Genomic DNA, 21,916 nt, shown 5'->3' on the forward strand with positions numbered 1-21,916 from the left:
TGCTCTGACCTCAGATCACTGAGCACCCCTGCCCGGAGTCCCGGGCACCGAGGGCGGCTCTCCTGGGGTCCAGGGGCCCCTGGTCGCCCCTCCCCCGAGTGTCCCCCAGGCGGAGGGCTGGCGGCCTGGGCAGCGGCCGGTGGGCACCGCGGGGCCGGCCCAAGCCTGGCACCACGCCGGTCCTGTTGGCCGCCCGGCCCCAGCGCCTGGCAGACCCGCGGGGAATGAACGAACGAATGAATGAATGAGTGAACTTCTCTGAGGGGACCGGGCCTCACTCCGCTCAGACCCTCTGGGCCCCGGGCGCGGGGGGGGCGCGGGGCGCGGGCGGAGTGCGGGGCGGGAGGAGGCGCTGAGCGGCGGCTCCGGGTCCACCCCTGGCGCCGGGTGCGGGCGGGAGGCGGGCGGCGGGAGGCGGGGAGCGCAGGGCGGCGGCGCAGCGGCGGCGGCGAGCGTGTGCCGCGCAGCCCGGTAACCAGGGACGACCGCGGCCACCGAGCGGCGGCGGCGGCGGCGCCCGGCGCAGCTCCGTGCGGCGGCCCCGCGAGCCCCGGGCCCGAGCCGCGCCCCGGGAGCCCCCGAGCCCCCGAGCCCCGCAGCGCCCGGGCCCCCCGGGCGGGCGCCCGAGACAAAGGCGCGGCCCCGGGCCCCGCGCGCGGCCCCGGCCCGGCCCCGGCCGGCCTCCGCCCCCCGCCCGCCCCGGCCCAGCCGCTCCCGCCGGGCGCCCCAGCCGGGTCCGGCCCGGGGCGGGGGCCGCGGCGCCGAGGATGGGGAAATCCAACAGCAAGCTGAAGCCCGAGGTGGTGGAGGAGCTGACCCGGAAAACCTACTGTGAGTGCGCGCGGGGCGGCGCCGCCCGCGCCCCCGAGCCCGCGCCCCGCGCCCCGCGCCCCCCCCGGCCCGCGCCCGCCCTCCCCCGCCCCGCAGCCCCGCGCCCCGACCCCGCACCTGGCCCTATTGTTCTCCCCGCGCGGGGGGCCCGGCCCGCGCCCCCTCCCCGGCCCGCTCCGCGCTGGGGCGGACGGGGCGGCCTCGGCCAGGACCGGAGGCCCCGGGGCCTGTGGATGGGCCGCCCGGGCAGCGGGGTGGACCGGCCGCGCGTCGGGGCCGCCCCTGAAAGGAAGGACCACTTCCGGCTTCCATGACGGCGCGAGTTCACAACTCCGGCCCCGCGGCCGCGGTGCACGGGCCGGGTCGGGGAGCCCCCGCCCCAGCGCACGGGGGGTGAGGGCCGTGGAGCCCCCCCCCGCCCCGGCCCCAGCGCACGGGGGGTGAGGGCCGTGGAGCCCCCCCCCGCCCCGGCCCCAGCGCACGGGGGTGAGGGCCGTGGAGCCCCCCCCCCGCCCCGGCCCCAGCGCACGGGGGTGAGGGCCGTGGAGCCCCCCCCCCGCCCCGGCCCCAGCGCACGGGGGTGAGGGCCGTGGAGCCCCCCCCAGTCTCTCCGTGAGGCCCAGGGCGCCTCGCCCTGCTGCGCTGCGGGGCCTGGCGGGGAGGCCCCGGGGTGGGGTGGGTTGCCAGGCTGGACGCGGGCATCGCGGGCTCGGGCTGCCTGTGTCCGGGAAGCCGGCTCGGTGCGCACAGCCTGCTCCCCGGGCTGCGCCCAGCCCACATCCATCTCCTGGGCACATTTGCTGGGCCGCTCCAGTCGGTCCTCAGCCCTCATCCGACCCCCTGCACCTGCGCGGTTGGAGCCCGGGAGGGGGGCGCCCCGTGCTGGGCCTCGGCCTGGGGAACTGTCCTGTCTGGCAGCTGCCCGCCGCCTCTCTCCAAGGTGGACCCCGGGTCCTTTCCAATCCGGCCATTGTTTTGTAAGATGCCCTGGGCCCTTGGGAAGCTCAGTCCAGATGTGGTCTGCTCATCAGCCGCTGCGGGGCCCTGAGGGGTCGGGGAGGCAGAGGGCTGGAGGCCACCCCCGCTGTGTGCATCGTGGGGAGGGTCCGGGCTGAGGGAAGCCAGGTGTTCTGATAATGGAGGGTCATGCGCTCAGCGCTTTGCCTCATTCACACATGGGCTCCCTACCAACAGCCTGGCACCAGCCCCGCGCTGAGATCAGAAGCTGAGGTGCCCTGCCCAGGGTGCCACCGCTGGTCTGGGACTTATGGACCCAGGGTCATTGCTCTAAAGCTATGCCCTGAAAGGGGGGTGGGGGTGATAGAGTGTGATGGAAGCTCACGCCTCGAGCTCTTCTGTGGTCCTTTCTTTAGCTCCTGCTGGCAGGCTCTGGGTAGAAAGGGGCCTGGGGCCTGGGCTGGGGGTGGGGGTGGAGTGGCAGGTCCTTTGACCCCCCAGCTAATCTGACAACTTTGGGAAAAGTTGAGCGGACTGAGCGCCATGAGGAGCTGTCCCGTTGGTGCTGAGGCTTGGGCTGGCCTTTGAGACCCAGCACTGTTTTGGTGTGGAGAGAGTTCGCCTGGGTGCCTTCCTCTGTGGCAGCTTTTCGTAGGGGGGGGGAGGAGGGTTCCCTTACCTGTCTCCGGTCTGTCTCCCTGCAGATGCCACCCTCTTGGAGGTAGGCCCTGTCTGTGTGGCTGTCAGCTCTCTCTGTTTTGGCAGGCACTTAGTGCCCACCCATGTTTGTTGAATGAAAAAATGTCCCCATGGGTAAAGCAAAGAAAGTAGCAGCCTGTGTCAGGCCCCAGATGGGCTTCCTTTCCTCTGCTGCGGCATGGAGCCGTCTACTCTTTGTTCTGGGGGATTCTGTGTCTGGGGTCGAGAGAAGAGTCACTCAGAATCACTCTCAAATGTCCCTGTGTTCTGGACAGCGTGTAAGTCCCAAGGTACCTGGGCCACCTGCCTGGGTTTCTCCATGTTTAGGTCTGGGCATGGGACAGGGGATTTGCATCTTTTTTGGGGGGGGGTCCGGTTGTGGGGCCTGAACTCTGGGCCTGGGCGCTGTCCCTCAGCTCTTCAGCTCAAGGCTAGCGCTCTACCACTTGAGCCACAGCGCCACTTCCAGCTTTTTTCTTTTTGCTTATGTGGTGCTGGGGAATCGAACCCAGGGTCTCAGGCATGTAAGGCAAGTGCTCTACCATGGAGCCACCTTTCCATCCCGGGATTTGCATCTTTGACAGCATGGGCAGTGCAGAACCTGGTTCTGGGGAGCCTCTATTGAAGGGCTGTGGTTTAACAGAAGCCAGGGGGTCCCAAGGCCGCCCCATGTCAGCTGTCTGCAAGAGCAATGGGCCCAGAGGAGGTTCTGGCCAGCCGTGCGTGAGTTGGGGCTGGCTATGGTTCTATCTTCATTTTGTGCCAATCCTGGGGCTTAAATTCAGGGTCTGGGCACTCTGCCGCTCGAGCCACTGATCCACTTCTGGCTTCTTTTTGGTGGTTATTGGAGATAAAGAGTCTTACAGACGCTCCTGCCTGGGCTGGCTTCCAACTGCAATCCTCAGATCTCAGCCTCTTAAGTAGCTAGGATTACAGGTGTGAGCCACCAACACCTGGCAGGCTGTGTTTTTCAGTAGTGATTCTCCTGTCCATGTTCCGTGTGTCTGTACATACACACACTTATGTATGTGTGCATTTGTATATGCATGTGTGTAAAGAGGACTTGTCCTCAGGCCACAGCTGTGAGTTACCCCAGAAACACCTGAACTCAGCCTGGCCAAATCCCCCGGTGTGTCAGGCCTCATGGTCCGGAGCATTTTCCCTCCCTCTGCAGATAAGCGCATTTAGGCGATGGCTGCTTAGAGCTGCCCACATCCCCAGTCTGTCCAGCAGCAGCAGCTTAGCAAGAGCCTTCCACCAGCCAGCCAGGGTTTCCAGAGCAGTGCTTAGCACAGACAGGTGTGTATGTGAATGTGTGTGCGTGCGCGCGTGCGCACACATGTGCCTGTGTGCATGCACAAGGTGTGTATGTACGTGCCTGTGAGTGTGTGTGTGTGTGTGTGCACGCTAGGGCTTGAACTCAAGACCTGTACCCTGTCTCTTAGTTTTTTCACTCAAGGCTGATGCTCTACCAATGGAGACATACTCACCCATACCCACACAGCACCCTTCCAGCTTTTTTGTTTTGTTTTGGAAGTTAATTGGAGATAAGGGTCTCTTAGATTGGTCTTCGATCCTCACATCTCAGCCTCGTAGTAGCTAGGAGGCTCCTGCTCATTGCCAGGTTTCTCTGATCTGTGGCTCGGGCTCTCCCTGCTTGTTGGGGAGGCTGTTGCGGCCTGCATGGCCAGGCTGCACACGGGCCAGCTCTCCCAGCTGACCTTACTTCCCACTTCGGTTGGTGCAGTGAGTGCACATGGTGCCTGGTTTGAGATCACATACACACACACACACACACACACACACACACACACGGTGCCTGGTGTGAGATCACACACACACACACACACACACACACACACACACACACCCCACAGAACATGGTGAGCGCTCTGCTGCTAAGCCACACCCCAGCCCTTCAGTTCGACGTGGGTCAGTCTTTTTGTATGTGCCAGTACTTGGGCTTGAACTCAGAACCTTGACACTGTCCCTGAGCTTTTTGACTCAAGCCTACTGCTCTGCCACCTTGAGCCACATCTCCCCTTCTGGTCTTTTGGTGGTTAATTGGAGAAAAGAGTCTCGTAGACTTTATAGACTTCTGTCAGGGCTGGCTCTGAGCTGTGAGCCTCAGATCTCAGCCTCCAGAATTGCTAGGATTACAGGTGTGCGGCACTAGCCTGGTTCCAACCAATCCCCAATACATTTTGCAGGCAGATTTCCCATCTGCATAGGTGGCTTTTCTTGGGACCCTGGTCTTGGAGCCCGGCATGAGGGCATTGGAAGGAGGAGGCCTGGGTTGGTTTCCTGTGCTAGCAGCCACCCCCTTTACTTGTCCACGTTTTCGTGGCCCTGACCCGCCATCCACCGATCAGCCTGCCGGCAGAGAAGCAAAGAGAGATGTCGTTCCTGCCCTGGGGAGGCACTGGGCCAGGCAGCTCGGGTCCCTTCTCCTCGTCTAAGCACTGTGAAGACCTCTGACAGCCGGATTCCCGCCGGCCGGGGCCCCAGGCAGAGCCTTAGTCCCCGGAACTGCGGCTCCCATGCTTGCCAGCCCTCCCCAGGGACCCTTGTTCCACTTGTGGTCAGTTTGGCCTTGGCCTTGACCTTGCCAGACAACCTTGAGTCTCTTCTCCACATTCACGTCGGTGCTGGGCACCCAGTGGCCCCAGAAGGGCCTTCGGTTACCTTCCTGGGTCATTCCGGATGGGGGTGGTCCTAGAATGCAGGGGACCCCTTGCTATGGGCTGTTCTCTAGTCATCAACCCCTCACCCCTCTTTCTGTCTTTCTGAGACAGCAGGACAGTGCCTGCCCGGAGCAGGGGACAAGTAAGAGCCCCCAGGGTGCCCCCCCCCCCCGCTGCCAGGCAAGGAGGAAGAGGAGGGGCTCCCACAGTCCTGGGGTGCTGCCTGAGGGGGTGGGGACAGGGAGCCTCCTCCCTTAGCCACTGAAGGTAGAACCAGGATGCAGCAAGAGAACCTAAGGTTAGATTCTTGCCCCAAGGGTGGGCTTGTGCAAACCAGCAGCTCCGTGCTTAGGAAAGGACTACGAAGCCTTGGCCGCTGCACACCCCCTCCGCTCTGCCGCTCTTCTCTGGGCACTGGGGCGCTCCTGGGTCGCCTGCCCGTCATCCATTATGTCACAGACGGCCAGACGGTGGCCAGGAGCGCTGCCCTCTTCCTGAGGGAGGACTGGCTTGGCACAGGCAGGGCCTGGCATCTGACAGGACTTCCAACCCACCCTCCTCTGCAGGGAGGAGCTACCAGTTCCTTCTGTCCCTTCCCCCAGGGGACCAGAACCGCGGTGTCATGGGACAAGCCTCTTCCAGCTGTGGGGCCGCCGCTGGGTGGCATGTCTCTCCCAGAAGGCCGCAGCTCTGCCTTCCAGAAGCCCCTTCCTGGCTGCAGCCCAGAGCACAGAGGGGGTGATGGAGGCCGGGGGGGGGCAGGGGAGAGCAGGGACGGAGTACAGGAAGGACACACTGCAGGTCTGTCAGGAGGAAGATACAGGAGGACTTTCTAGGATGTCTTTATTACTTTGTAGACTTGACATTATCTACTTTGTATTTCCTGACTTAAAATCCAGGCTCCGGTAGCTCACACCTCTAATCTTAGCTACTCAGGAAGCTGAGATCTGAAGACAGCAGTTCAAAGCCAGCCCAGACAGGAAAGCCATCAGACTCTCCACCCCAGAAAAAGCCGGAAGTGGATCTGTGGCTCAAATGGTAAAGCACTAGCCTTGAGCAAAACAAAACAAAAAAGCTTAGGGACAGCACCCAGGCCCTGAGTTCAAGCCCAGAACTGACAAAGGAAAAATAAAAAAGCAAACCCTACTGGGAATGTTTGACTAGGTGATTAGCTGTGCCTCAAAGACATGCCTCTTAAGACTGGCACATCCTATAAATTCTCCCAACTCCACCCTTGTCATTGGCAGCCGTGGCTTCATCCCCCAACACCTGCGGTTCTGGGGAACATCTATGTTGTAAATCTTTGTATGTCTCTTTCCTTAAAGAAATTAAGCTTTAGGGGGGGACAGTACTAGATTTTGAACTCAGAGCCTCGTTCTTGATAGGATGGTGCTCTACCACGTGAGCCACATCTCCAGCACTGTTTTTCTCTGGTTACTTTTAGGACAGGTCTCATTCCCAGCCCTGCATGCTCCTGAACTGCGATCCACCTACTTCTGGGCTTCCTGCTGTTACTGGGCTCAGAAGCACGCAGGCTTTCCCCATGGAGATGGGGTCTCTTGGACTTTCCTGCCCTGCCTGTTCTGGAACTACAGTCCTCCTGATCTTAGCCTCCCACTTACTTTGGGACAAGGCAAACACCCCTTTGTCCAGCTGTGGGCTGAGAACTTTCCTGCCTGGTCTGTCCTTGCGCCTCCTGTTCTCAGCCTCCCGATTCCTTACATATTTTGTTAGCACATATTAATTGTATGGTAGGAGGTTCTCACGGCGCTATTTCCATACATGAGTATAATATACTTTAATCGTATTCTCTCTCTCTCCCTCTCTCTCTCTTTCTTGTCTCCCCTTCCCACCTCGTTTTTGTCTTTCTTACAATTAGGAAATCTTTCCATACATGCATATAATGTATGTCAATCAGATTCAGTCCCTCTAGTACTCGAAGGCTCCCTGGCCCCTCCCCTTAAGCAATTTTTAACAGGTTTTATTCTTTTATTTTCATACACGTGGATTAAGTACTTGATCATTTCTTCTCCCCCTAAGCCCCGTGTGTGTGTGTGTGTGTGTGTGTGTATGTGTGTGTGTGTGTGTGTGTGTGTGTGTGTGAGAGAGAGAGAGAGAGAGAGAGAGAGAGAGAGAGAGAGAGAGAGAGAGAGAGAGAGAGAGAGAGAGAAAGAATGTGTGTGCCAGTACTGGGGGCTTGAACTCAGGGGTCTGGGCATTGTCCCTACCGTTTTTTGCTGGTTAACTGGAGATAAGAGTCTTTTGGCTTTGTCTGTCCTGGGCTGGCTTTGAACCGAGCTCCTCAGGACTCAGGCTACCCTGGAGTAGCCAGGATTACAGGTGTGAGCTAGCTGCAGGCTGGCCTCAAACTCACGATGCGCCTTCCTGCCTCTGCTTCCCTTGGGATTACAGGTGTGCACTACCACAGCCATCTTAAGAGTCTTTTGATTAAAAATGGCTGCATTGCTGCCCAGAATGGATGTTCTCATTTATCTCCCTAGCAGACGTGGATGAGGGAGCGCCCACTTGCCTGCCTTCCTGTCAGCACTGGGTATTATTATTGTCTTAATTACTGCCAACTTCTTGGGAAGAAAAGAAGCCCCCTGTTTCCAGTTCATTTCTTTGGTTGCTATTCAATTGAATCCTAGCATCTTTGAGTTGGAGGAGATGCTTGGGATTTGAGAGGCCCACATCCTAATTCTCCCGGGGGGTCAGCACAGTACCACAGAGGTGAGCTGTCTCCATGGTAACGTGACAAGCAAGAAGCAGGGGCCCAGCACCCCCAACTCCTGAGAAGATGCTTCTTCCACTGTGCTGGGGCTGGGTGGCTCCTGGGGTCCGGGTTGGCCTGTGTTGCTTTCTTCATTGCAGATTTCTGGTTTGGTTGTTTGTTTAGCGAGTCCTGGAGCTTGCACTCTGGGCCTGGGCGCTGTCCCTCAGTTCTTCAGCTCAAGACAAATGCTCTACCACTTGAGCCACAGCACCACTTCTGGTTTTCTGAGTCGTTTAGTGGAGATAAGAGTCTCATGGGGCCGGGCGCTGGTGGCTCACGCCTGTAATCCTAGCTACTCAGGAGGCTGAGATCTGAGGATCGCGGTTCAAAACCAGCCCGGGCAGGAGAGACCGTGAGACTCCTATCTCCAATAAAACCACCAGAAAACCGGAAGTGGCGCTGTAGCTCAAGTGGTAGAGCGCTCGCCTTGAGCTGAAGAGCTAAGGGACAGCGCCCAGGCCCAGAGTTCAAGCCCCACGACCGACAAAAAAAAAAAAAAAAAAGAGTCTCATGGGCTTTCCTTCCCCGGCTGGCTTTGAACTGTGATCCTCAGATCTCAGCCTCTTGAGTAGCCAGGATTACAGGCGTGAGCAAGTGGCGCCCGACTTTTTTTTTTTTTTTGGTAGTTTAGTGGAGGTAAGATTCTCACAGACTTTTCTGACTGGTTTCAAACTGAGATCCTCAGATTTCAGCCTTCTGAGTAGCTAGGATTGCAGGACCACCAATACACCTGGCTTTTTATTTTTTATTTTTAAATTGTATTGAGACTTGAAATCAGGGACTGGGCACTGTAGCTACAATTTTTCACTCAAGGTTGGAGTTGAGCCATAGCTCCACTTCCAGCCTTTTTATTTTTTTTTAAATTTTGGTATTTAATGGGAGATAAGTCTCGTGGACTTTTCTGCCTTGACTGGCTTTAGACTGTGATCTTTTTTTTTTTTTTTTTGTCGGTCGTGGGGCTTGAACTCTGGGCCTGGGCGCTGTCCCTCAGCTCTTCAGCTCAAGGCGAGTGTTCTACCACTTGAGCTACAGCACCACTTCCGGTTTTCTGGTGGTTTATTGGAGATAGGAGTCTCACGGTCTCTCTTGCCCGGGCTGGCTTTGAACCACGATCCTCAGATCTCAGCCTCCTGAGTAGCTAGGATTACAGGCGTGAGCCACCAGCGCCCGGCTTAGACTGTGATCTTTCAAGCCTCAGCCTCCTGAGTGGCTGGGATGACAGGCGTGAGCCACCAGCGCCCGGCTTAGACTGTGATCTTTCAAGCCTCAGCCTCCTGAGTGGCTAGGGTTACAGGCGTGAGCCACCAGCGCCCGGCTTAGACTGTGATCTTTCAAGCCTCAGCCTCCTGAGTGGCTAGGGTTACAGGCGTGAGCCACCAGCGCCCGGCTTAGACTGTGATCCTTCAAGCCTCAGCCTCCTGAGTGGCTGGGATGACAGGCGTGAGCCACCAGCGCCCGGCTTAGACTGTGATCTTTCAAGCCTCAGCCTCCTGAGTGGCTGGGATGACAGGCGTGAGTCACCAACGGTGCCTGGCTTGACGTGGTTCTTTTTGTCCTAAATGTCCCTGGCAAGCCTGGCAGGGAGGAAGTCAGTGTCGATTTAAAGGAGCACCCTCGTCCTTGTCCCTGCCTGACAGTACGGCTTACCTGTCCTGCATGAGGTCTCCTTTCCAGGACAGAGGAAGTTGGGGATTTGTGTCCAGCTTCCAGGTAGCTTGGAATTGGGGTCAGATCTCTGCTGGGGGGCAGGACAGTCCTGTGGCTCCAGGGTTTTTGGCTGTGCCCTGCTCTGGCTGCGTGATCGTGGACAGCTGCTCATCTCCAGCCCAGGTTCCTTGTGCAGAACACTGGCACGGGCAGCAGCATGTCTTGCTGGCAGGCACCGGTCCTGGCACTGGGTAAGCACTTACCCAGTGTGTGCCCCGGAAGGTCCTCCTTGGGGTGCAGAGGACTGGCTGAGCCTGCCGGGCGCTCAGAGGGCCAGCTGTCCCACAGCTGTGCTTTTGGATGTGTCTGGCAGTGGCTTTGGCCTTGGGCACCGAGCTGCTGGCTTGATGAACTGAGAGAGAGTGTCGCTCAGCGCCCGGGTGCTGCATCTAGGGCTCAGGGGGCTGGAGAAGGACCAGCCTGGGCTTAGTCTCCAAACCACTGTGCCCTGGGCAGTGTCTGGGAACAGTGTTCTTTTTTGTTGTTGGTGATGGTGGTGGGGCTTGAACTCTGGGCCTGGGCGCTGTCCCTCAGCTCTTCAGCTCAAGGCGAGTGCTCTACCACTTGAGCCACAGCACCACTTCACTTCCGGTTTTCTGGTGGTTTATTGGAGATAAGAGTCTCATGGACTTTCCTGCCCAGGCTGGATTTGAACCACGATCCTCAGATCTCAGCCTCCTGAGTAGCTAGGATTACAGGTGTGGGCCACTGGTGCCCTGCAACAATGTTCTTTCTTTTCTTTTCTTTTGTTGTGTCAGTACTGAGGCTTGAACTCAGGGCCTGGGTACTATCTCTTAGCTTATTTTTTGCAAGACTAGTGTATGAGCCACAGCTTTACCTCCTGCTTTTTGCTAATTAATTAGAGATTAGAGTCTTACAGACATTCCTGCCTGGGCTGGCTTCAAACTATGATCCTCAGATCCCAGCTTCCTGAGTAGTATCGATGACAGGCGTGAGCCACCGGTGCCTGCCTCCATGGTCCCTTTTCTTTTCTTTTCTTTTCTTTTTGTCTTTTATGGGGCCTGAACTCTGGGCCTGGGCGCTGTCCCTCAGCTCTTCAGCTCAAGGCGAGCGCTCTACCACTTGAGCCATAGCACCACAGTACCGGCTTATGTGGTACTGAGGAATGGAACCCAGGGCCTCATGCATGGGAGGCAAGCGCTCTGCCACTGAGCCGCCTTCCCAGCCCCCATGATCCTTTCTGAACAGCATTCAGATGGTCAGATATGTGAGTGTGTGTCACACAACAGGCTGGGTGTGTGGGGGTCTTGGGAAGGGGTGCGCTTGGGCTCTGGGGCTGGGCCAGCTCAGCGTCTGGAGGGTTCTGGGCTTCCTGCTGCCTCCGTCCTCATCTGCAAGTTGGGATCATGACACTGCAGCCACAGGTCTGTGAAGTCTCTTCCTTGATCCCCTGGGGAGGCGGAGAATGTGTAAGCAGCACGGGCTGAGTCTGGTATTAAGCATGTCTCATGTAGTCTAGGCCCATGCTTGGGGTTCATGTGTATTTTTTTTTTATCACCTTTCAAGAAGCCAGTGTTGCAGACAAGGCTGGGAGGCTCGGAGGGGCAGAACTCACCTGTGGCCCCAGTGCCCTGGGACAGCCGGGCCAGTTGGACGTGGGGCGCGCCCGCGTGAGCAGCCCTGCGCCCGCGGGGGTGCCGGGTGTGGGGGACGTGCGCAGCGGGGGCTGTGTGGGTGTCGCAGGCTGGTGGTGGGCGCCGCGGGTCACGTGGGTGACTTTCTACTCCCACGTGCACACTGGGAGTGTGAGTGACAGGAGATGGTGTGTGGAGCAGGCGAGCCCCCGCGTCTGTGCACATGCGTGCGGGTTGTAAGTGCCGATGGGCCTGGGGTGCCAGGGAGGGAGGGAGACACAGACGGGCCGAAGCTGGGGGCTGCCGGGTCTCCGTCCCTGCCCCCCCCCCGGGGAGGCTAGCCATGGGGACACTTGTGCCCGCCTTGCAAAGGGTGCAGAGGAGGCTGGTTAGTTGGGGTCCTCCAGCTGTCACTGCGGGGTCACAGTCTGCAGTGCCAGGGCTTCCTGCGGGCATGAAGCGATTTCAGCCCCGACTTCCTGCTGGTAGAGAAAGAGCTGGGGGGGGAGGTTGGGAGGCAGTTGTAAGGGAAATTTTGGGGGTGACCAGGGAATGAGGATAGGAGCTTGAATGCAGGGATCTGGGTTTGAATTTAGGAGCTTGAGCTTGCTTGGCTTTTTGTTGGTGATAGAATCTTTTAGGCTTTTGGGGCTGGGAAGGTGGCTTAGTGGTAGAGCGCTTGCCTTGCATGCATGAGGCCCTGGGTTCGATTCCTCAGCACCACATAAGTAAAAAGAAAACAGCCAGAAGTGGTGCTGTGGCTCAAGTGGTAGAGCACAAGCCTTGAGCTGAAGAGCTGAGGGACAGTGCCCAGGCCCAGGGTTCAGGCCTCACGACCGGATTCCCCCCACCCCAAAAAAAAGAATCTTTTAGGCTTTTCTGCCTGGGTCTGGCCTTGAACCATGACCTTCTAGGTCACAGCACTACTTCCAGTTTTCTGGTGGTAACTGGAGATAGGAGTCTCACAGACTTTCCTACCCCAGCTGGCTTTGAACTGAGATCCTCAGATCTCAGCCTCCTGAGGAGCTAGGATTCCAGGCGGGAGGCATCGGCGCCGGCTCTCTCAGCCTCTTGAATAGCATTGTGAGCCACTGTCACAGGCTCTTCTGAGCTTTCTTACCCTCTGGTGCAGCCCAGGTCTTGTTGGACAAAAGAAGAGGCGGAGGCTGCACGGGTGGGTTCGGGCACGGTGACAGCCTCGGATGGCCCTGCAGTGCATGCATGGCCCTGCAGTGCACGGATGGCCCTGCAGCCTAGAAGCTGCTAGGGAGCTGGCTGGTGACCCTGGCCTACCCATGATGCTTTGTGCTTTCCAAAGTACATGTGCTAGGGTGGCTTTGGCTTGCTTCCTCCCGCTGACTGAGGGTCACCTGTGCTGCCCACTGGCAGTGCCTGGAGGGGTGGGGCGCTGGGCCTGGGAGTCGGGGCGGGGTGGAGGGGGCGCTCTCTGCAGAGGGAGCCGAGGGGGGGCCCTGGGAAGGGGTGCAGAGCGGCTGCTGGCCCTGGAGACCAGACGGTTGTGCGGTTGTGCGTGCCCCTGTGCAAGCTCCCCACGGGGAGGCTGGGCCGCAGAGGAATGTGGCTTTGAGGAATGTTTAACCCGGGAAACAGCACGTGCTTGCTTGTGGGGTGCGGGTGCTGCTCACTCCCTCCAGCCTTGGGGCTTTGGCTTCCCGGCGCTGGCCTTTTTGGGACAGGATGTGGCCTCCTTTTTCCTCTTTTAAACCAAAGAGCTCTAGTGGGAATCAGGAAGGGCTTTGGTCCTGGGGCCACATGGCTGGCTCTCGCCGCTCTGCCGCGGTGCCCTCCCTGCGTCCAGCTCCATGCCCCACCCTCTGCTTCTCTTCCGTGGGACCTGGGGCAGGACACGGAGCTGGGTGCTGGCTCCAGTCAGGGACCCCAAGGCCTGAGTTCAAATCTAGCTCCCGTGCTTATTAGCGCTGGGACCTTGGCCAGGCCCTGTCTCTGGGACAGATGGGGCCGGCCAGCCCCTTCCCCCAGGGTTGCCAATGGAGTCAGTGTGAAAACACCGCTAGAGTGCCCCATGTGCCCTGTGTCAGAGTGTCCTGTGTCCTGGTGGCTTTGCAAATCAAGTGACAGAACTGTGTCTCCTGTACGCTTGCTGCTGGATGGCTGGGTGACCCCCCAACTATGCTTTGTGGCGACCGAGGGGCAGCCTGATGCCTGGCCCTTTTATTTGGCTCCTCCCTGACCACCCTTGCCCCTGCACGGCTGGCACCACAGCCCATGGCCACTCCCACAGGAGGTGCCCCTGGGCTCCGCCAGTGATCCTGGTGAGACCCAAGATTCACCTCCCTGCTGGCTCACATAGGTCAGGACAAGTAACAGAAGCAAACAGCCAGGTGCAGTGGCTCATGCCTGTCATCCTAGCAATGCAGGAGGCTGAGATCTGGGGATCAAGGTTCGAGGCCAGCTTAGGCAGGAAAGTCTGAGACTCTTATTTCCAAGTAAGTAGCAAAAAGCCAAAAATGAAGCTGTGGCTCAAGTGGTAGAGAGCTAGCCTTGAGCACAAAAGCTCAAGGATGGTGCCTAGGCCTTGTTCAAGCCCCAGGATCAGCGTAAACAAACTAACAATAACAAATATATAAACCAGCGAGCTAGAGAAAGATCAGTGTCTCATCCATCTCTTTGCCAGCCCCTCCTCTTTCCTGGTCTCTATTGCTAGGCTAGAAGATCTGGGTCCCTGCCCACTAGGCCTGCTAGGGACCCCAGGCCTTCTCACCATCCTGGGATGGGGGCGATGAGAAAGGTCCAAGCTCTCCGTGCCCCCCCTCTGCCCCCCCCAGCACCTGCCTCTCCCAAAGCTCCAAGGCTTCCCATTCAAGGCAGGAGACGGGGCTATTTTTGGCACTGTGGGGGGAAGCCAGTGTGTTCCTTCTGTTCAGAAATACATGGTGTGCGCTGGGGAGGCTGGGGGCCACCTTGAAGCCCGTGATGCCGGAGGGCCCCCCCGCCCCCTGTCCCCCCCGCCCCCCTGTCCCCCCCTCATGGTCTTGCTCCCACTCAGCCACGAGGCTGCACCAAAGCCCCAGCGGAACACGATCTTAATTAAAACCAACAGCAACTGGCAAAAAAAAAAAAAAAAAAAAAAAAAAAAAAAAAAAAAAACACCACCAAAAATGAGTGCCCTGGCTGCCATTCCTGTTTCTCAGTTCCACAAGCTGGGGGCCCTGTGAGCAGTATTCTGGGCTCTCTATTGGGAAAAGCAGGCTGGGGAGGGGGGTGGTTCCCGGGCCCTGTGGGAGGCCAGGGTAGCAGCCTCCCCCCCCCCATTCACCAAGAGGCTGTGGCTCAGCCGAGCCGGCCTGGACATGCAGCTCCGAGGACCCCGGCAGGCTGGCCAGGTGGACTGCTGGTTCCCCTGGTAGTCAGTTTGGTAGGGCACCAGACCAAAGACCCAGACAAGGCATGGCACTGTGTCATGGACACCCTCCTGCCTCCAGGGTCTTTGGGGGCTTTCCTGGAAGTCTGACCGGGATCCATCTTGTCTGGGTGTCTTTGGGGGGGCTTCCTGGAGGAGGCGATATCTCGGCTGGGAACGGAGGGAACAGTGGTTGCCAGGAAACAGTGAAGACCCGTCTGTGTTTTTGTTTGTTGACTTTGGCAGCCCTGTCTCTGGGAGGAGTGGGCGGTCTGGGGAGGAGGAGAGTGTGCGGGGCTCTGGGGTTTGCTCCCGGGAAGCATCGCGGTCTTCAGGTCTGGCTGCATCAAGGCAGTCCACTCTGAGGGGCTGTGGCTGAGGGGCGGGGGCAGGCGCGGGTACCCGAGGCACGGTCGCAGCCGAGCTGTCCCCAGCAGATCCAGCCCAGGTCCGGCCTCCATGCTGTCCTGAGCAAGCTGGCCCACCTCTAAGCTGCAGGTTCTCCTCCATCTGCTCCATACCGTATCTGCTGCGGGAGGGGCAGTGGTCTACACCCTGGCTGGGCTTCCCCACCCCCCCCCCCAGCATCCCCTACCAGAAGGAACGGCCTGGGAACTGGACGTAACCCACTCAGGCCACAGGGCCCAAGGAGATGAGGCTTGGGATGGACACAGCGCCTGCCTCGCCGGCAAGGTCACTGCCTGGCTCCTGCAGCTGGAGGCCCAAGGCGTGGGGCCGGTGTCTCAGGCTGGGGGCAGCCAGCTCAGGGTTCCCCAGCCCCCAGACACGACTCGGGGTGACTCACAGCAGCCCTGCCTCCACTGGGAGGGCAGGTCAGGCCCCGCCTCCATCCTGGCTCTTAAAGGGCCCCGGCACCACCACCGCCGGCCACTGGCCAGGCAGCGTGGGTTCCTGCACCCAGAGCCTGCGGGGGGGGGGGGGGGGGGCTGGCCGTCCAGGGGCGGCAGCATGGGCGCAGCGCTCTGTCTCAGGAGGAGGTTTCCAGCGGCCAGGACTGGAAGGACGGGGATGGACGCCTCCCACACCCATGCCTGTTGTGTCCCCCTTTAGTGCCCTCTGGCTTTTCCAGGAGGGGCTTTGCACCCTCTTCGGGAGGGGGTGTCTTTCTCTTTATCTCAGCTCTGCCTTGGGGTTGGGGCTCCCTGCCCCCACTCCTGGTGGGTTTCTTGGTGCTATGACCCTAGTGACTGACCAGTCTGGCTTGGGCTTGAGCTGTGGTGGAGACCAGGCTCTCCCTGCTCCGGGGCTGGGGGAGGCTGGGAGAGGGGCAGGCTGAAGCAGGAAGACGGGCCGGGCCGAGGGGATGGATGGAGGCAGCCCCACAGTGCACCCTCACTGCCCAGTGTCCACCTTGTTATTGGCCCTGGTCATCCTGCCACGCCTCTGGCTGCTGTGGCACCTTTATTAATAATGGTTGGGACTCCCTGGGCATTCAGCCTGGCACAGGCCTGCCTCCTGTGCCTGTGCTCAGCCGGTAGCTTGTGGTACCCTGGTCTTCCTGCACACTGAGGTCTGAGCTGCGGAGAGAAGGATAGATGGATGGACAAATGGATCGATGGTCAAGTGGATGGATGGATGGGCAGGTGGATGGGCTGATGGATGGATGGAGGATGGATGGATGGAAGGTGGATGGATGGATGGGCAGGTGGATGGGCTGATGGATGGATGGAGGATGGATGGATGGAAGGTGGATGGATGGATGGGCAGGTGGATGGGATGATGGATGAGTGGATGTGTGGATGGACAGGTGGATGGGTGCATGGACAGGTGGATGGATGGATGGACAGGTGGATAGGTGAATGGACAGGTAGATGGGCTGATGGATGGAGGATGGATGGATGGATGGTCAAGTGGATGGATGGATGGATGGAAGGTGGATGGATTGATGGATGAGTAGATGGATGGATAGATGGACAGGTAGATGGGATGGATGGAAGATGGATGGACTGATGGATGAATGGATGGATGGATGGACAGGTGGATGGATGGGTGGAAGGTGGATAGACTGATGAGTGAGTGGATGGTCAACTAGATGGATGGATGGTTGGAAAGTGAATGGATGAGTGATCAAGTAGATGATAGATGGGCAGGTGGGTGGACTGATGGTTGAGTGGATGGGTGGATGGATGGATGGATGGATGGATGGATGGATGAACATACATAAGGCTTGTCCCCCATCCTCTGGGCCTGGTGGAGGGCTATTCTTCCTTCGGGTTGCGCCTTCACATGCCCCCCCAGGGAGCCCTCCTGCACCCTCAGGTCAGACTGGGGTCTACCTGAGTTCTTCCTGTGCACACAGGGGGCGGCCGAGGGCCAGGACCCATCTGGGTCACCGTTGTGCCTTCAGCGTCCAGCCCAGGGTCCAGCCCATGGGCGTTGGGGGGCTCAGGACTTCATTATTGGATGAATAGAAGGCTAAAAATATTGTTTGTTCTTTCTGTCCACTGTTGGGGGGGGTAGTCACCACCCCCAGTTTATGGCTAAGGAAAATAAAGTTTCAGAGAGGTGAGTTCAGTTGCCCAAAGGATTCAGGGCCCACAGAAGGACTCAGTTTAAAAGAACACCCTCCCTGAGCCAGGCGCCTGTGGCTCATGCCTGTCACCCTAGCTACTCAGGAGGCTGAGATCTGAGGATTGCGGTTCAAAGCCAGCCCCGGCAGGAAAGTCTGTAAGACTCTTTTTCTTTTCTTTTCTTTTCTTTTTGGGTCGGGTCGTGGGGCCTGAACTCTGGGCCTGGGCACTGTCCCTCAGCTCTTCAGCTCAAGGCTAGCACTCTACCACTTAAGCCACAGTGCCACTTCCGGCTTTTTTTCTTTTTGCTTATTGGTGCTGAGAAATCGAACCCAGGGCTTCATGCATGCAAGGCAAGTGCTCTACCACTGAGCCACCTTCCCAGCTCTGTGAGGCTCTTATCTCCAATAAACCACTGAGAAAACTGGAAATGGTGCTGTGGCTCAAGTGGTAGAGCGCTCGCCTTGAGCTGAAGAGCTGAGGGACAGCGCCCAGGCCCAGAGTTCAAGTCTCACAAGGAAGAAGGAGGAGGAGGAGAAGGAGGAAGAGGACCTGGAGGAAAACCCTGCACTCCCACACGCCCCTGAGGAGGTCCCCAATTGAGACAGAAGGTGGGGTTCACATGCTTTGGGACCCCCTGCTTTAGGAGTTTCTGGGTCTGGCAGGTAGAGATGACGTGAAGCAGAGAGGAAGCCGCAAACCTTCAAGCATTTTACTGACGCACGTACAAACCCCATGTGTCAGTCCATCCGGCAGCAGAGGTGGGCAGGGGAGTTGGCTGACCCGAGAAGGCATTTTTTTTTTTTAATTTGTTGGCTGTGGGGCTTGAACTTGAGGCCTGGATGCTGTCCCTGAGTTTTTCTGCTCTAGGCTAGCGCTCTACCACTTTGAGCCACAGCTCTACTTCCGGTTTTCTGGTGGTTCATTGGAGATAAGAGTCTCAGGGAGTTTCCAGCCTGGGCTGGCTTTGAACCATGATCCTCAGATCTCAGCCTCTTGAGTAGCTAGGGTGACAGGCGTGAGCTCCCAGCGCCCCGCAGGAGGGCTGTTCTGATGGCCCTGTTTGACCATGAGCCCCAAATCTCATCCACTCTGATGTCTGGAATGCAGCAGGAGCTCCCCCAAGCTCTGTCATGGTCTGGGGGCGCTTAGTGGCCCCATCTCTAGCTGAACTCCTTGAGCCTGACTGGGCTGCCTGGCTGGGCATGACCTCTGACCCCCCAGCTTCTCCCCCCCCCCCCAGTTCCCCCCTCTGCACACTGACTAGGATGGTGGTCGGCCTCACTTCATCATTGAAGGAGCCTCTCACCTCGGCCTGGCTGGCTGGGACGGCTCAGCCAGCGGAGCCTGGGGCTTGGAAGGATCCAAGGAGCCAGGAGGGAAATGGGACTGGGCCTGGGATTTGTGGCTGGGAGCTTCCTGCCTTAGTATGGGCTAACTCTGGGCCTGGTCCTGCCGGCCGCGTTCCCCGCCGGAAGGCCGTGGGAGCTGGTGCTTCATGGCCCACTCCAGACAGCAGCACGGGGGGGAGGGCAGCACGCCAGCGCCCAGCACGCCCCACAGACTGGCTGGTTGTGCCAGGAGCCAGGGGGTGCGCTCTGCTGGGTGGTGGGGACACAGTGACAGAGCGGGGGCGGGGTGCCCGGCGGGTGCCAGAGCCCTTGGTGCCGAAATGGTGCAGCTCGCTTTGCCAGTCCAGGGCTCAGAGTGGCAGAGGGCGGGGACCGGAGCCAGGGGACTCCGCCGGCCTGGCCCTGAGGCATCTTTTTGGGGGTACAGTCACCGTCCTGCAGCCCAGATGCCCAGGACGGCCTTGGCTTGGGGACACAGGCCACCAGGACTGGGAGGGAGGCTGCTGGAGTCTGTGTGCCACGGTGCAGGGGTGAGGCCAGAGCAAGGTCAGAACCCAGTCAGCTGCGTGACTGGGCTTGGGGTCCCGCATGGGGTTACAGAGCACCAGTGTGTGCCCTCCCCCCCGCCCCGGACTGTGTAGGGCCCCGATGCAGTTCTGGGGTAGAGGGCTCGTGCCCATCTTTCCTGTTGGCTGCTGTGTGCCCAGCACCGGGCCGCCTGGCTGGCATAGCAGACGTGGGTGGTGAAGGAGTGCTTGCCAAGGAGGCTGGGCTGCTGCCGCTCCTGTGGGGGAAGGGAGGCCGGAGCGGGGAGGAGGCGGAGGGCTGGGGGGTGGGGGGCCCCAAGTCCAGGGTGCTGTCCAGGGCCAGGCCAACCCAGCCCAGGGAATCCTGGCAGCCCGGGCAGGGCCAGCCTCGCTGTGGCACCTAGGGCACCGGGAGGGAGGGGTGCGGGGAGGTCTGGCACACACACGTGGTAAGACTCCCATCGCATGCCCGCGCGTGCCCGCTGCTCTGTGCCGGGCCCCGCGTCTGCCTGTGCGGTCACGTCCTCGGCTCCACGTCACCGGGCGTCTGAGTGGCTCTGCACCCACCGTCCCCACACGCTTCCCGGGGCTCGGGCCTGGTAGGGGCTCCGTCCCCGTGGCGGGTCTGTGGGGGTGATCTGGGCATCTCGGGCATTCACGGGACACTGTAGGAAAGGGGAGCAGCCAGTCTCAGGACCCCCACCCCAGCCCCTGGAGGAGCCGCGGGCTTCCGGGCCCTCTGGAGGAGGGGGTCAGCGTTAACCCCGCCCGCCTGCCCTTGCCTCCCAGGCTGGCGCCCTGAGACACATCCGCCCCCAGTGGGAGGGCCGCTTCCATTCACAGGTCGGGAAACAGGCTCAGGCCCACAGTGCTGCAGGGGATTGGGCCTCCTTGGGCGGGGCTGGGGGGCATTGCCTCTGGGGATGAGGGGCTGCAGAGCTGTGGGGGTGCCCTGCCCCTTGTCTGGGAAGCCGTGCTGTTGCAGCTGTGCTGGGGGGGGGGTGAGGAGGGAAAGGCCCCCTCCGGCCCTGCCTCATGCAGTACGAGTGTGAGGCTGACCTCCGCTGAATCTTGGGGGCCACAGCAGAGATGTTCGCAGCTGCAGGCTGTGGGGCCCAGGCCAGCGGTGGACAGGGGACCCCTACTCTGCAGTGGAGAGAGGGGTTCGTTTGGGAGTGGGAAGGGCAGGAGGAGGGGCCGGGGACCTCCAGGGCCAGCTCAGAGGCGCAGGGCTAGGGGCCCTGCCGGGGCGGGGGGGGGGGGGGTGGCTGGTGAGGAGCATGGGCTCTCAGAGGAGGCCTAGCACTGGAGGTGGAGGCCAGGAGGCCTCTGGAGGGAGGACAGCCGGTGACTAAAGGCTCAGGAGTGTAAGGGATTCCCGTTTAGTAAGAAGGGTCACTGGTGGCCAGGCCCAAGGCCCCCGCGTCCTGCAGTGTTTCTGGCTCACGGGGAGAGGGGAGGTGGGTGAAGCCGGCCCAGGCCTCCACGCTCTGCAGCCCACTCTCTACCTCCGCCGCCAGCGCCCCCCCCCCCCCCCCCGCCCCATCTGTTCTGCTGTGTTTGAGTTGAGCTTCAGTCAGGAGAGGTATTTTGCTTTAGGGAAATGAAAATCAGACTCAACATTTATCCTGGGCTCCTGGGACCGGCTCTCGTGTTCGCTCCTGGCAGACGGGAGCTGCGTAGAGGGGAGGAGGAGCTGCTGGGGTGGGCGGCCGCCCTGGGCACTGAAGGGAAAAGGCTGGCAGGGCAGGGGCAGCTCTGGCTCTCGGTGGGGTCGGTGGGAGGGAGGTGGTGCGGGTGTCTGGCTCTGTGCTCCTTCCCACCCCTTCCCATGGCTCTGCTATCCTAGACATGAGACCCCGAGGGCCAGTAACTTGTTCACAGTAGCACAGCCTACAAAGTGGCCGTGGCAGAACCGGAACCCGGAGGCCTCACACCTCCAGCCCAGCATTAGGGAGGTTAATTAGAGATGGAGCGTCCCAGACTTTTTCTTCCAGGCTGACCTCAAATCTTGATCCTCAGATCTCAGTCTCCTACTTAGTTAGAACTCGTGTGTGTGTGTGTGTGTGTGTGTGTGTGTGTGTGTGTGTGTGTGAGTGTGTGTGAGTGTGTGTGTGTGTGTGTGTGTTCTGAAGGTAGACCAGGAAGTAAGGAAAAACAGTGAGGGGCTGACACAAAAAGTCCCCAGGGCCGGACACCGGTGGCTCACACCTGTCATCCTAGGTAGCTAGAGACTGAGATCTGAAGATCACAGTTCGAAGCCAGCCAGGGCAGAACATAGTGAGACTCTTATCTCCAATGAACCACCAAGAAGCCAGAAGTGGAGCTATGATTCGAGTGGTAGAGTGCTAGTTTCAAACAACAACAACAAAAAGCTCAGGGGAGCCGGGCGCTGGTGGCTCACGCCTGTAATCCTAGCTACTCAGGAGGCTGAGATCTGAGGATCGCGGTTCAAAGCCAGCCCGGGCAAGAAAGACCATGAGACTCCTATCTCCAATAAACCACCAGAAAACCGGAAGTAGCGCTGTAGCTCAAGTGGTAGAGCGCTCGCCTTGAGCTGAAGAGCTGAGGGACAGCGCCCAGGTCCAGAGTTCAAGCCCCACGACCGACAAAAAAAAAAAAAGCTCAGGGGGCTGGGCGTTTAGCCCAGCGGAAGGGCGCCCTCCCCGCACGTGCAAGGCCCTGGGTTTGGTCCTCAGCCCTGGAAATAAAAAAAAAAGCTCAGGGACAGTGCTCAGGCCCAGAGTTCAAGCTCCAGAGCTGGCATGTGTGGGGAAGTCAGGATCGCTGCCCAGGGGGCATGCAGTGGCTGGTCCCTAAAGGTCAGGTCCCTGCTCAGGGCTGGGTAGGGCTTTGCTCATGACCCTGCTCACTCCCT

General features: G+C 59.6%; 1 protein-coding gene across 1 annotated transcript in view; it reads left to right on the plus strand.

Annotated features, from left to right (window-relative positions):
- Window positions 1–677: 677 nt before the first annotated feature.
- Window positions 678–21,916, plus strand: part of Ncs1 (neuronal calcium sensor 1) — a 42,986-nt gene continuing 21,747 nt past the window's right edge. Inside the window, exon 1 of the mRNA XM_070014848.1 lies at window positions 678–831. Coding sequence (XP_069870949.1) covers window positions 768–831 — 64 coding nt within the window. The 5' untranslated portion in view covers window positions 678–767. The remainder of the gene's footprint in view (window positions 832–21,916) is intronic.

The sequence above is a fragment of the Dipodomys merriami genome, unplaced genomic scaffold, assembly GCF_024711535.1.
Source record: "Dipodomys merriami isolate MVZ:Mamm:240054 unplaced genomic scaffold, mDipMer1.0.p SCAF_11, whole genome shotgun sequence".
NCBI classification, from domain to species: Eukaryota; Metazoa; Chordata; class Mammalia; order Rodentia; family Heteromyidae; genus Dipodomys; species Dipodomys merriami.